The 15340-nt window shown below is 36.9% G+C and overlaps 2 protein-coding genes across 3 annotated transcripts in view; one reads left to right on the forward strand and one right to left on the reverse strand.

Annotated features, from left to right (window-relative positions):
* Positions 1–1104: 1104 nt before the first annotated feature.
* LOC121385280 lies at positions 1105–10218 on the reverse strand. 2 transcript variants are annotated; one of them, XM_041515899.1, is made up of 4 exons: positions 9566–10218; positions 6580–6701; positions 4516–4604; positions 1105–1364 (listed from the first exon to the last, which is right to left on the reverse strand). In XM_041515899.1, exons 1-4 carry the CDS (start codon positions 10084–10086, stop codon positions 1272–1274), a joined length of 825 nt encoding a protein of 274 aa, XP_041371833.1. In that variant the 5' UTR covers positions 10087–10218; the 3' UTR covers positions 1105–1271. The 2 variants fall into 2 exon arrangements, with proteins under 2 accessions (XP_041371833.1, XP_041371834.1); XM_041515900.1 differs by having other exon boundaries at positions 1105–1377.
* Positions 10219–15103: 4885 nt separating this feature from the next.
* Positions 15104–15340, forward strand: part of LOC121385281 — a 4383-nt gene continuing 4146 nt past the window's right edge. Inside the window, exon 1 of the mRNA XM_041515901.1 lies at positions 15104–15330. Coding sequence (XP_041371835.1) covers positions 15292–15330 — 39 coding nt within the window. The 5' untranslated portion in view covers positions 15104–15291. The remainder of the gene's footprint in view (positions 15331–15340) is intronic.

A 15340-nucleotide genomic window follows, 5' to 3' on the forward strand; every position in this document is an offset into this window, starting at 1 on the left:
TAGACCAGAAGCTTCATAAACCCAAAATAACAACAGTGGATGTTTTTTGTGTTCATTTATTAGTAACAGGAGTACATTCATATAAATGATGGGCTATGTAAAATTATTTTCTAAATTTATTTAAAGGATTGACTCTTATCAAAATGATATTACAGTACATACATGTATATAAACAATTTGTACATACATACATTATGTAATTGTTATGAATGACAATCCCTGCAATTATGAAAATATCTACAGCAAACAAAACGTTATTGGGGGGGGGGGGGGGGGAGGATTCTAATATAGCCCTCAGCAAAAAAACAATGCCGTGGAGAATTAAAAGCACATTGCCGATTGCCATGGGCAGTGGCAGGGTTAAAATGAATCTGATACACATCTATAATAACGTATTTTAAAAGTAAACAATCACAATTCTTCTCTAATTGTTTATTTATATAAATGACATCATATATCTTATATTATTTATAATAATATATTTTAAAAGTAAATGTACATGGTTCTTTTCTAATTGTTATACTTATATAAATGACATCTTATATCTATAATAATATACTTTTATATAAATGACATATATCTTGTATCTATAATAATATACTTTACAAGTAAATGTTCAGTTATTCACTAATTAAATTGTTATGTTTATATAAATGACACATTTTAAAAGTAAGTGCCCATTGTTCTTTGCTAACTGTTAAATGTATATAAATTATACGTCTTACCATCTATATCACCCATGATAATATATTTTTAAAGTAAAATATTCACAGTTTGCTAGTTGTTATATTTAAATAAATGACATATCTATAATAATATTTTTAAAAAGTAAATGTCCATGGTTCTTTGCTAATTATATTTATATAAATGACACATCTGTAATAATATATTTTTAAAGTAAATGTTCACAGTTCTTTCCTAACTGTTATATTTAAATAAATGACACATATCAATAATATCAATAATAATAATTTTAAAAAGTAAATGTCCATGGTTCTTTACTAATTGTTATATTTAAATAAATGACATATCAATAATATTTATAATAATAATTTTAAAAAGTAAATGTCCATGGTTCTTTACTAATTGTTATATTTAAATAAATGACATCAATAACATTTATAATAATAATTTTAAAAAGTAAATGTCCATGGTTCTTTACTAATTGTTATATTTAAATAAATGACATATCAATAATATTTATAATAATACATTTTAAAGTAAATGTTCACGATTCTTAGCCATGTGACTGGGTCAGACTTGCTCCTGGTTTATGATGATGATGATGTAGATGTGGTGATATCATTCTTCTTCCTCCTCTTGGTCCGTCTGTGTCGTGGCTTCGCTCCTGTCGACGTCGCCACCTAAACCCAATAACTGTAGTAAACAGTACACTCTGTTTACCGAATTGCTTACTGCAGTCTCGAGTATTAAAGGGACAGACCCTAGTTTCAGTCCAGGAAAATGCACTAGTTAATCTACAAACTTGTAACACATTTGGATAAAGTTACAATTGAGTGAAACATGAGTCTGTGACTTTGAAATGGTGAAATACCCTCTGAAAATAGACTAAAACTCGACTCCATAACTGTTACTTCTCAGACGCACGTGCATTTTTAAAAATATGATAAATGCATTTTGTGGTATTAAAAACACCAGGATGACCAAAAACACTTCGAATGTACAGAAATGGATAATCTAAATCTAAGTAAAGTATTATTTCAATTATCAAAAAAACCCCAAAAATCCGGCTCTAATGGTAAAAAATATGCCTTGGTATATAAAAACTAGGGTCTGTCCCTTTAACATTTTTTAAATTTAAAATTCAAAATATTAGGCCTCTGAACATTGTGAGAATGATCGCGTCGTTTCACGCAAATCTAATGTAGCGTAACCTATTTTTCCGTTCGCGCATTACATTTAGGATGCTATTTACATGGACATAACGGGTTACGTAAAAAGAAAATGGGTTACCTGAATTTATTTTTGCGTAACCGATAAATGGATTACACAAATATTCAATTCTCAGAGGCCTGCAATATATAATTTGGTTTTAAACGGACTGTCCTCCGTTTTCCACCATTATAAAATATTTTCGACTAACATTTTTTGTGTGTGTGTGTGTGTGTGGGGGGGGGGGGCGACAAAAATTACATATTAAATTCTTTTTTTCTTGTTTAAATATACCAACGTCTGTATATCCAATGTGTTTGTGGTCGTGTGCTAATACTTGAAGCAGTCATTTAAAAAAAAAAATTCGTAATATATATATATATTTTTTGTACATACAAAAATTATTGGGAAGCAAAATCCAGTTTGGGCTACTACAAACAATAGGATGACAACAAACTCCTTGTTTATACAGACATCAGCATTCTAAACAAAAAAATATCTTGAATTTGTAATTTTAGTCATTAATTATTTTTTTGTTTTAACGACACCATTACAGCACATTGATGTATTAATGTATTGGATGTCAAATATTTGGTAATTTTTGACATATAGTCTTGGAGGGGGAACCAGCTACAATTTTCCATAAGTAGCATGGGATCTTTCACATGCACAATCCTACAGACAGGATAGCACATACCACAGCCTTTTGATATACCAGTCGTGGTGCCCTGGCTGGAACGAGAAATAGCCCGATGGGCCCAGCGATGCAGATCGATTCCATGCCGACCGCACATCAAACGAGTGCTTTATCACTGGGCTACGTACTGCTCCCAAATCCAGTTTGGCTACTACAAACAACAGAATGACAACAAACCCCTTGTTTATACAGACTGACATTCAAAACAAAAAAATATCTTTGCAATTTTAATAATTGAAAAGTCTGTTAGAAAACTCTGGACAGTCGCTCAAAATGTTTTCTACAAAATTTGGTATGTAAAGCTGCATTAAAAACTAAAATTTGAAAATTCAGGTTAAATAATTCAGCTTAATTTTCTTACCCATGATGTGACATTCTTTGATCTCGGTTGGTCTTTATAAAAAATATTTCACACACACGCATACATATATATATATATATATATATATATATATATATATATATATGGGGTAATCGTAATCGGTAATTGTAATCGATTGTAATTGATTTCATGTTTTCATGTAATCGTAATCGATTACATTGTTTGAGAATGTCATGTAATCGCAATAGTAATCGATTACATTGCTAATGTAATCGCTGATTACGATTACTTTCATGATTACTCATAATTTTTTACTAAACTGTTTTAGCATCATGTGTTTAGCATCAACTCCAGTAACAGTGCCCATAGTTAGAAGCAGTACTGGTCAGTCAGTAGAACTGAGCTCCCATTGTCTACTACTCTCATAATAGAACTATTATTTGCCTTGCGAAACAGGGGGTCATAACGTCTGGATTATCAAATGAATGTTACCCAAGGGATGAAAACACACATTCACATAATGGTATCTATCGTGTTTACGTTTACTATAAAACCAGTTGAATGAATGAATAGTGTTCTAGCTAGCAATATATAAAAGGGTGCTGCACCATGCCCCAGTTTGGTGTCCTAATTCATTGCCGTAAAAAACATGAATATATATATATATATATATATATATATATATATATATATATATATATATATATATATATATATATATATATATAAATAGAGGTTATTACCAGTGTTTTTCGGTATCGTCAATATCATATATTAGGAATAAAAATTATTTTTATTCCTAATATATGATATTGACGATACTGAAATACACGAGGGTAATAATCTCTTTATCATATTAGCTCAAGCTTAATACAACGTGTTATTGTAAACTGTACACGCAACTTTAATTTCAGTCCGCCATTACTAGATATTCAAATGACGTAAGAATATGTGGCGCGGTGTATTTATGAATGGAAATGACGTCAAACTCGAATGATGTCCTTACATCAAAATAAAGTTATGTCTAACTTTTTTTTGTTTTCTGAACGCTGGACAGCTTTCAGTGTCAAATTGCCATTGAAATGTTTTTATTTGATGACTATGAATGCATACGTCAATCATGGAGTGTCACCCAATAAACCTAGTGCCGAGACCTCGACTAATTTACATCTATTGTCCGAACCAAATTGTTAACAACTACAAAAAATTACTCTCCTACCTTTAATTGCCGTTAGATTTCCTCCAAAGTTTGTCCAGTTTCTTAGTTGAATTCAGACCCGTGATAACGTTGTATATGCACTCTCTCTCTCTCTCTCTCTCTCTCTCTCTCTCTCTCTCTCTCTCTCTCTCTCTCTCTCTCTCTCTCTCTCTCTCTCTCTGGTGGTGGTGGGGGTGTTCACGTGCCTGCTCTCTGTCAAGCACGTATGCAGGGGGGCGGGTGTGTTCATGCGATCTCACCCTCACCCTCCTTTCTCTCCCTATCTCGATACCTCGCCACCCCCTCTCCCTCCTCTCTCTCTCTCTCTCTCTCTCTCTCTCTCTCTCTCTCTCTCTCTCTCTCTCTCTCTCTCTTTCTCTGTATGTGTGGGGCAGTACTACTTACCACATGCTGCAAGTTCTCGCAGTCTTCGTGGATGTTCCTGATGGCGGTATAAGCGGACGTCAAAGAACGTTCACACTGGTCGAGTTGGTCTTGAAGAAAAAGAGAAAAGGAATGTGTTAAAACGACGCGAGAGCACATTTTCAACTGCGGCTATTTGTTGTGTAACAAATATGGTTATTCCAACAGTTGCACTCAACATATTTTATTTATGGTTATATGGTTAAGGACCATACAGGTATTGAGAGAGGAAACCCGCTGTCGCCACTTCATGGGCTACTCTTTTCGATTAGCAGCAAGGGATCTTTTATATGCACCATCCCACAGACAGGGTAGTACATACCACGGCCTTTGATATACCAGTCGTGGAGCATTGGCTGGAACGGGTTTTCTCTCCTAAGTGATACGAGTGCTTTGTGTTACCGGGCCCTGGGGCCTAATTCACAAAACTCACAACTTCAGAGGGAACCCACTACATTTTACCATTGGCAGCAGAAAATCTTTTATACCTATATAATGCTATTTTCCTAACTGCAGAAGACGTTTACAGTTAATCATAATGCAAGATCACTGAGTAAAGCCTGGCTCCCGTAAAACGTGTATTGCGGCGCAAATTGGTCGCAGACCATTGACAGTTTATTGTGGGAACATGCTGACGATCGCGATCTGTAGGCCTAGTCTACCAATCTGATTAAAATTAGCTCTACTGGGTCTAGCCAGTAGATCTAACAACATTGCGTGTACTCCCATATCCAGATGACATTTAATCTATAACTAACAATTTAAATATTGACCAATTACACTTCGCCTTTTATAGCGTTATTCGGGAGCATACAAATTCTAAAAATATCGGGCGAGACTATTTATGAAAAAGGCGAACTTATTGGTCTATTTCAAAATTGAAAAAACAGGGGGGAAAGTGCAGTATTAAACTTTGGATTGTATACTAGTATAAACAGATTTTATGGCTATACCATCACAGTTTATTTTTTCGTCATGAAACGAATTTTATATAAAATTTTATATTGCAATTAGTTTCCGGCATACTTCGTAATTCACCTGAATTATTTCGTATACCCTCGGCATAATCCCGAATGTTTTCAAATTCTTTTCAAATCAGTGACATGATTTTGCAAGTAAGGTTTTGATTGGTCGAATGAAAGGTCAACTGGACATGAGCTCCAACGGGCTGCTGTTAGATCCACATGTAATAGTGGAGCTAATTTTAAAGCCGCACACCCTAGTTTCATCCAGCGAAAATAAATTATAATTTGGTTAATCTACAAACCTGTAACACACTTAGATCACGTTTTTATCAAATGGAGTGAAAAAGCAGGTTTTATATCGATAAATACCATGGGAATCCCCATGTCCCAATTGCTTGAAATAATTTTGAAAGTTAGTATTCTGATGTCACCGGTAGACGTCGCTCGAAGCACAACAATGCCTACGTCACGACAAATTTCACAGACTTGGGGTGCGTTTCTTTCACCTCTTCTGGACATGTTGCAACTGTTCTGTCCTGGTTGTATCCCCTCTCCAGATATCGTAAGACTTAGCAAAATTATTGGTTTTAAGGGTTTGTAACGTTTTGTATTGAGACACTTACTTGTCTGAACTTTATTGTTACTGAAAATGTTCACGAACTGTGAAGAAAAATCTCACAAATGAACAACAACAAATCGGATGTTGATTGCGCGAACCGTGCACGAGAAAACAAACCGAACCAAAATGATAACGGTCACGTGGTATACCAACGTCTGTGACATTGAAATGGAAATATCCCCTCTAAAAATAGATTAGACCTTGTCTGCTCAACGGTTTTTTCTCAGACGTGCGTGAGATTTTATGAAATACGAAAAATGTATTTTGTGGTATTACAAAAAACAGGATTACAAAAAAACACTTCAGGTGAATGGAAATGTATATTCTAAATAATAAACGGTAAGTAAAGTGCAATTTTATTTGTGAAAAAATGGGTTTAATAGCGAAAAACAACGCCGTAATGGTTAACAACTAGCCGTAACTAGGGTGTGTCCCTTTACTTAGATTGCCTAGTTTACATACCCTGGTAGACAAAGGACTCCTTTATAACTTCGATTCTCGAATCTTCAAGTTGTGAATTCTGCATCAGGAAATATTCATACATTTCTCGTGCCTTCGACTCGATTTCGGCGTTCACTAGCTTTCTAGAGATTGAAAATAGTGAAAAAAGGGTATAGACATCTGTGTTTTTAAATATGGAAATTACAAATCGAGACTAATGCTAATGGGTAGATGTTGAGACCCTGCCGAGAAAATATCGACTAACTAAAGTCCGAACCAAATTGTTAAGGGATATACCCTAGTTTCAACCCGTGAAAATTAACACTAAGTTTAGTTAATCTACAAACCTGAAACACATTTGGATAAAGTTACAACTGAGTGAAACATGAGTGTATGACTGAAATGGTGAAATACCCTCTAAAAACGGAGTAAAACTCGACTCCATAACTGTTTCTTCTCAGACGTTTTTAAAAATATGAGAATACATTTTGTGATATTAAAACCACCAGGATGACCAAAAAACACTTAAAATGTACGGAAATTGATAATCTAAACCATAAAATATCTGTAAAGTATGATTTTAGTTATCATAAAACGGTGTGACGGAACATGCTCTTAATTTTGTTTTCGCCTGTGGCGATATTAATTGTTTTAGAGGGCCGTGTGCAGTTCCAATATGCACTTAAGCCCAGGTGGGCACTTTGTTACGTAATACCTCTGCGCGACGGTGGTCGTGCTCTTTCCAATACACACCCAGACGAGGTGCGGAGGCCATGTGGCCAGTAGTTACGTAATACCTCCGCGAGTGCGGTTTTTACGACTGTGATTTTGGCGACTAGGCGTCATCAAGTCTGGCCATCTAAGAAAAATATGCCGGCTTGGTCACTGTGGAACTATCACTTGATAGGGGGAGGACCGCGTTGTACCCCCAGGCGATATTCGGTTTTATGATAAATAGCTAGGGTTTTAGAGATATGAGGGAGAAACATATTGGAAGGCTTCCAGGGAACGCGTCCGTTTGGACTTGGTAAATATTATTTCTGCTCTGTTGTATAACCTTGATGTGATTGATGTGACTTTAAATATTTTAATACTGTATTATACCAATATTATTTAGATGGTGCTGCCGGTAATCTGACGCAGTAAACTGTAGGCTCACTGTTCTAATATATATAAAGCTTAACCAGTCATCCTAGAGGACCTAGGCAAACTGTAGGTTATTGTCTTTATTGTGATAGGTACCAATATTAATTCTGTATTACAAGGTTATTGAATGAGTAGTTAAGGGTTAATTAAAAATTAACCAGTTAGGAATAGAGTTGTAATTCCTTTATTACTTAAGTTCCCCTGGAAGCGTTTCTCAATTATCACACGTGAGGGTGTTGTGTCACGGTGAAGTGATTAGAATATTGTGTAAACTAGACACCTAGAGATTAACTAATTAAGTGATCAGTTCTGGGTTGTTATTATTTGTTGTTGTTAATTAACTACTGCGGCAGTACATTTGTCAGCGTAGGTTAATACAGATTCCAAAGTGTATTGTGTTTTGTTGTGTTTTCTAGTGAACTAAACGTGCTATATTACACATACTTTATATAAGATCTTATCTCTGATCATACCTAGAGACGAGCCACGCGGGTATAACCACCCGTTACAGAGAGATCTAATAGATATACAGTTAGGAGAGATATTTTGATAATCGTGTTTTATTCAGTTACGGGTATTATAGGATCCCTGTGACAAACGGCTATAATAGTAAAAAATATACCTTAGTGTTTAAAAACTAGGATTTGTCCATTTAACAACTATGAAAAATTACTATCCTACCTTTAATTACTGGTAGATTTTCCGCACATTTTGTCCAGTCACGAAAATCATTACATTGACATATATTTTTTCCACTCTTCTTGGAGAGTAGGCCTATTCTATTAAAAGTCCGGACAAAAATGTTAACAACTACGAAAAATTGCTCTCCTACCTTTATTTTTCGTTAGATTTTACCACATTTTGTACAGACAGAAATCTTGAAAAAACATTACAATGACACAGATTCCACATACTAGATGATAACCATGTCACCTATATCGACTTCGTTGAGATCGCATTGGATAAAAAGCATGTAATTTTGTGCTGGCTGCCATTTTGACTTTTTATGGAATATTCTCCAAGAGGGGTGAAAGGATAGGACTGAATCTAACAAACCGGCCTCGGTGGCGTTGTGGTTAGGCCATCGGTCAACAGGCTGGTAGTTACTGGGTTCGGATCCCAGTCGAGGCATGGGATTTTTAATCCAGATACCGACTCCAAACCCTAAGTGAGTGTTCCGCAAGGCTCAGTGGGTAGGTGTAAACCACTTGCACCGACCAGTGATCCATAATTGGTTCAACAAAGGCCATGGTTTGTGCTATCCTGCCTGTGGGAAGCGCAAATAAAAAATCCCTTGCTGCTAATCGGAAAGAGTAGCCCATGAAGTGGCGACAGCGGGTTTCCTCTCAAAATCTGTGTGGTACTTAACCATATGTCTGACGTCATATAACCATAAATAAAATGTGTTGAGTGCGTCGTTAAATAAGACATTTCTTTCGAATCTAACAACGTCATAACATGTTATGATATAAAAGCAAATGTGATAACGTCATATTAATTTTATTATTATTTTTTTTATTTTTATTTAATGATACCACTAGAGATCATTGATTTTATATTAATTATGTCACATACTTTGGAGGCTTTCACCCCTCTTGAAGAGTATTCCATAAAATAAATAAAAATGGCAGACGGCAGAAAACTGCATGTATTTTGCCCTATGCTATCTCAGCGAAGTCGATAATGGCGACATCGTTAGTCTCATATATGTGGAATCTGTGTCACTGTAATGGATTTTTCACAACTTGTGTCTGGACAATATGTGGGGGAAATGTAACGGTAATTAAAGGTAAGAGAGTAATTTATTGTAGTTGTTAACAATTTCGTTCGGACTTAGATATTAAGCAAACTTGAACAATACCTATATATTCTAACTGGCATTCTGATGAACGGCTCTCTATTTTGATGCGGATTTGGCGAAATGACCTTATCACAGATGTAGTCCTCCACTCGCATCTTCTTCTTGTTCCTCGACTTTAGCTTGCGGTTCCTGCGTTCGTAGCTTGGCACGTGCAAGTCGTGGTCGGCGTAAACCGGTTTCGTCACCTGTCCGCCATCCAGGTTCGCTTTTATACCACTTCCGTATGTGTCTTCATAGCTGTCGTTAGTCGTAGCTGAGAAAAGTATCCTGTTGATGAAATGATCGAGTGCGACGTCGTCAACAACGTCATCCTTGTCGTCGTCATCGTCATGACTGTATTGCACGAGGTGCACGGCGTCTTGCTGCCACCATGGACTGTACGGGCGGAGTATGTTCCGGTTTGATACCAACAGCTGTGGGTCTTCATTAAGGATTTTATTCCTTTCTTCCATTTCCAAATCGTTCCTTTTTTCTGACAGATCTATTCTTAGAATCGGTAACCTTACCTGTTCCACTTGCATATTTAATGTCTGTCGTTGGGTTTATTTATTAATTATTATTATTATTAATACTAATTAATTAATTATAATTTAATATGTTGTCGGTTTAGTGGTTTTTTAACGGCATGTGATTAGTTAGGTTGTTGACGTCACGGCGTGGTATGACGTCTCTGATTCACATATATTGCATATAGCGTGCTTTGACCTATGATATAGGGAATAGCTGGTTACTGCATTCGACCTGAGCAGGATAAAGCCGATATCTTAAGACAGTAACCAGTTATTTCTTTTATCCTGCAATCCTACAGGAATATTCGGAAAATCATTATTTATTCCATTTTTGTGTACGCAAATCGAGTATCGTCAACCTAGCAAGGCTTTTGCAGTATGACGTGTTACAAGATACATGACTTGTAAATAAACATACAAATTTGGTATTGTTATCTCAAAACTTACAGTTATTTGTATTTACTGTACTAAAACAAATGATTTAAATAGTATGTTTATTGAAAATCTAGTCTGAAATACGATTCTGGGCTACGATTTGTGTCAGCTGAATGAGCTGTATGCGATTTAAAACTTAATACTGTGTATAACGAAGTCTTCACATTTCAAATATCATAATTCTTATCTTTTCAACAAGCAACTGCATATCCGCACATCTTTTATTTTCAAACTTAAAGGGAAGACGTACCAATGATTCAATGCACGTCAAGTAAGAACCGAAGAAAGAAAGAAATGTTTTATTTAACGATGCACTGAACACATTTTAGTTGCGGTTATATGGCGTCAAACATATAGTTAAGGACCACACAGATATTGAGGGAGGAAACACGCTGTCGCCACTTCATGGGCTACTCTTTTCAATTAGCAGCAAGGGATCTTTTTTATGTACCATCCCACAGACAGGGTAGTACATACCATGGCCTTTGATATACCAGTCGTGGTGCACTGGCTGGAACGAGAAATAGCCCAATGGGCTCACCGACGGGGATCGATCCCAAACCGACCGCGCACACGCGAACGCTTTCCGACTGCGCTTCGTCCCTGACCATTTTGTTTGTTTACAGTTTTTTCCCCCCGTTTTTGAAGTTTCTTAGTATATATACTACTCAAAAGAATTTAAGGGTCAGACGATATTTTCGACATTATTTTCTGAATGTCAGTTATATTAGCTAGACCATAATGTCACGCATGGTATTGTTCCATTTTGACGAAAGTGGGTCTAAGAAACCCATAAATGAATTAAAATCCACTGTCATTGACACTGTCGACTAGTTCTAATGGCGAAAACATGCTTACATTTGCACGTAAATTAGGGCGAAAGCGAAAGGTCTGCTAAGTGTCCATAACTTGCTTTTTCACAAAGCGCTTCATTTGCACGCTTTGCATGTGTATTCCATGTTCCCAATGCTGAATTTCCGTATAATTGGAGCTTGCGTTCGTGTACGGTGCACACTCCAAATTCGACAATGGTACGACGTCAACTGACTATCGAAGATCGAGGAAGGGCTATTGCTTGGCTTCAGGATGGCAATACGCAAAGAAATGTTGCTCTGAGACTTGGTGTCAGTCAGAGTGTCGTTGGCCGACTGTGGCAACGGTACCAAGCAACGAATTCTGTTCGAAATCTTCCACGTTCGGGAAGACCCCGAAGCACTACAAATAGAGAGGACCGCTACATCACCAATATGGCTCTACGTCAACGCACAACCACTGCACGCCGATTACGTGACAATCTGCGGACTGCTACTGGAACTCGAGTGTCTGATCAAACCATACGCAATCGTCTGAGAGCCAATAATCTACGCTGCCGTCGCCAGGCTGTTCGACCACCACTCCTACCACGTCACAGAACGGCCAGACGTCACTGGTGCACGCTTCATCTGCGGTGGCAACGTGTTCAGTGGGGTCGAGTGATGTTCACTCATGAGTCCAGGTTTAGTCTCCAGTTCAACGACGGTCGGGTTCGTGTCTACAGACGTCCTGGGGAGCGCTTCGCCGACGTTAACGTTAGACAACGTCACCGTTTCGGTGGTGGCAGCGTCATGGTGTGGGGCGGCATCTCTATCCACCACAGGACCCCCCTCTATGTGGTGGATGGCAATCTGAATGGAATCCGCTATCTGAATGAGATTATCCGGCCGTTGGTTCTCCCAGGCCTTCAGCAGATTGGCGGCGGGGCAGTTCTGCAGGATGACAATGCCAGACCCCACCGCGCCAGGGTGGTAACGGACTTTCTCAGACAACAAGGTATCGCCAGGATGGATTGGCCAGCATATTCGCCTGACTTTGCCCCAATAGAGCACGCCTGGGACGAATTAGGCAGGAGAGTTCGGGATAACCATGCCCCTCCGGCCAACCTTCATGATCTGGGTCAACTTCTTATGGCAGAGTGGCAGGCCATTCCCCAAGAGTTCTTCAGACGTCTGATCAACAGCATGAGGCAACGATGTGTCGAGTGTATTCGCGCCAGGGGTAGATTCACACACTATTAAACGAATGTTCTAATGTGTAAAATCCATGTTTGACAACCTTCAACTTTGACAGCATGTCATGTGACTTTCTTGTATACAGTGACGTTTATTTGTGTTTTTTTCTAAATATGGAACAATAAATTAAATTTTTGGTGTAGTTTACATCATCAATCTAATACACTCTGAAACTTATTTGGTTATAAATTTTTGACCCTTAAATTCTTTTGAGTAGTATATATATATATATATATATTTATTATATTGTGTTGTATATTGTATTGCATTATATTGTATTATGAGTTTATTATATAACATTTAGTGAAATATCTTAAAATATCAGTGAAATAAAAGTGTTATCAGTCACTCAGTGACGATAACACATTTTAGAATGAAAATTTCACCATTTCACTCTAAAATGTGTTATCATCACTGTAGAAAGTGTTATCTTCACTGTAAGAAAGCCGGAACTATTTTGCTGCTAGCAATTTAAAAATAAAAGTAAATTGCCAAAAGTTATATAATAAATAGAAAATTTCATGTTTTTTTACGTCTCGTGAGATATGATTGCAAACTTCAATCGATGAGATATAAATCATATTTGACAAAAAAAAAGCAATGAAATATCCTCTATATATTATATAGCTGATATCCACTGAAGTATACCGAAATCTTTGTGAATATCATTCATGTTTATACCATTATATATAAGCTTCCACCCCACACATTCAACTTCAAAATTATTTCTACCTGTACTCATTTGCATGTACATGTTGTATATTTGCAAACATGAATGATCAAATCTGAACAACAAAACCGTATCTCTGCACAATGCCGAGTGAAATACTGGCAAAATAGTGGTTGATTTAATTAATCGATATTTATATCTCCTGTAGGAGGACAGCCACTCCCGAGGAGATCCATTGCTAGAAATACATCTTTCTTGTGCCGCTAAAAGAGTATTGCCATTCCCAGACTAGTTTACGAAATCAAAACTAGCATAGGACAGAGCTCATTGGAATACATATAGTTAAGATGACATGCACTCATGAATCACTGTCAAAACAGTCATGATACCAGGTGTTCACGAAAGTTAAGCATATCCTGCTCCACCGGTGGCACCTGTCATGAAGTGACGTCAGCTCCAACCAACTCCTGTGTGCACAGTGTAAACAAACACAGTAACTTACAAGGCGCTTCGCTTTGATCATCCTGACTCAACATAAATGACTTGATAATATAATAAACTGTTTAACTAAATATATTTAGATTTTCATTACCAGAACGAAATGGGGTTATAGTATGTTTTTTCTCTAAAAATAATTGCCCCCCCCCCCCCCTCAAAAAAATAAAATAAAATCCAAAACATAATCCAGTAAAAATAAAGAAAGTTGAAGAAAATCCTCTTCTTAGCCATTTGAGGAGTTTTTAGGTATTTGCACCCCCTCCCCTCACCACAAAAACTCCTAGCTAAAGACCTGTTTTAAAAGTGTGAACATGTTAATAACTGTAAATGACTCCTAAAGAACGGACTGTTAAGTTTTATTATTTTATTAAATATATGTATTATTTATTTTAATTTAACTCATTTGAAAAGCATCGCTTTTAGTAGAAAGAGAGTGAGAGAGAGAGAGAGAGAGAGAGAGAGAGAGAGAGAGAGAGAGAGAGAGAGAGAGAGAGAGAGAGAGAGAGAGAGAGAGAGAGACAGACAGACAGACTGGCGACCGATGTTTAGGGGAGGGGGGGGGGGGGGCTAAGAAATATAGTGAAACTAAATTTAAATTTTCTTGAGCGGGAAGAAGGGGTCAGCCCCGAAACCTCCCCCTTGCACAAGCGCCTTCTTCTGCACCCCATTATATGCAATCTGGAACTTTCTCTTTATGGGTTAATGAGATATTTTCTTTCTTTTATTTTCTTTCTTTTTTTCTTTTATGACTATTATTTAATATATATATATATATATATATATATATATATATATATATATATATATATATATATATATACGAATAGAAAATCCTTCTGTGTTGCTGGCACCTCTCCTCTAAAGTAGCAAGGGGGCTTGAGATAATATATTTTATATAAAAAAAAAAGTCAGAAGTCTCCTTTAAAAGTCATACATCCGTCTTTAATTCAAATTTTCGCCTGTTCAGGCTTCATCAGGGAAATTTTAAAACTAAGCTAAAAGAAATCAAACCATCCTGTATGAAAATATGAATTGAATTCTCTCTCTCTCCCTCTCCTCTCTCTCTCTCTCTCTCTCTCTCTCTCTCTCTCTCTCTCTCTCTCTCTCTCTCTCTCTCTCTCTCTCTCTCTCTCTCTCTAATATATATTTAAATGTAACTAATTTCAAAGGTACCGCTTCTCCTAAACCCTTTTAATCAATTCTGGAAGTCATTTTACGAGTTAATGCGATTCGCTTGGTCGAACGCGTGAAATGGGCCTGCCTTGCCCTTTAAAGTGATAAACAACGGTGGAAGCCTGTCGACACCAACAAGGCTACATGTAATCTCAATGGCATTTCCTACATAAAGCACCAACCTGTTAGATATCGATGTACACACAAACACAGCGTCCTAGGCAACGCTCGATCGGATCCGGCGTCCATGTTGGATCGATATGGCAATTTGTACGGGTTAGGCAACTTAGAGTTATGGCAGCTGTGATTGTGTTATGTATGATTTAAAAAAACAAAGTGAAAATTGACGAACAGTAATTTTCAGTGAATTCGTGTTATTTTGTTAAAGGTTTTATGAGAATGTGTCGTTGGGGCTGTCCAACAACAAACACGGTAAGCTTTC

Source organism: Gigantopelta aegis, chromosome 11 (assembly GCF_016097555.1).
Source record: "Gigantopelta aegis isolate Gae_Host chromosome 11, Gae_host_genome, whole genome shotgun sequence".
Lineage (NCBI taxonomy): Eukaryota > Metazoa > Mollusca > Gastropoda > Neomphalida > Peltospiridae > Gigantopelta > Gigantopelta aegis.

Excerpts from the sequence above, each read along its gene's own strand:
- LOC121385280 (XM_041515899.1), bottom strand. The coding sequence starts at position 10,086 with ATGCAAGTGGAACAGGTAAGGTTACCGATTCTAAGAATAGATCTGTCA. Across the intron at positions 6,702-9,565 it reads ATGCCAGTTAGAATATATAG|AAAGCTAGTGAACGCCGAAA; the intron begins GTATTGTTCAAG and ends TTCAATCTCTAG. Across the intron at positions 1,365-4,515 it reads GCGAGAACTTGCAGCATGTG|GTGGCGACGTCGACAGGAGC; the intron begins GTAAGTAGTACT and ends TATTGGGTTTAG.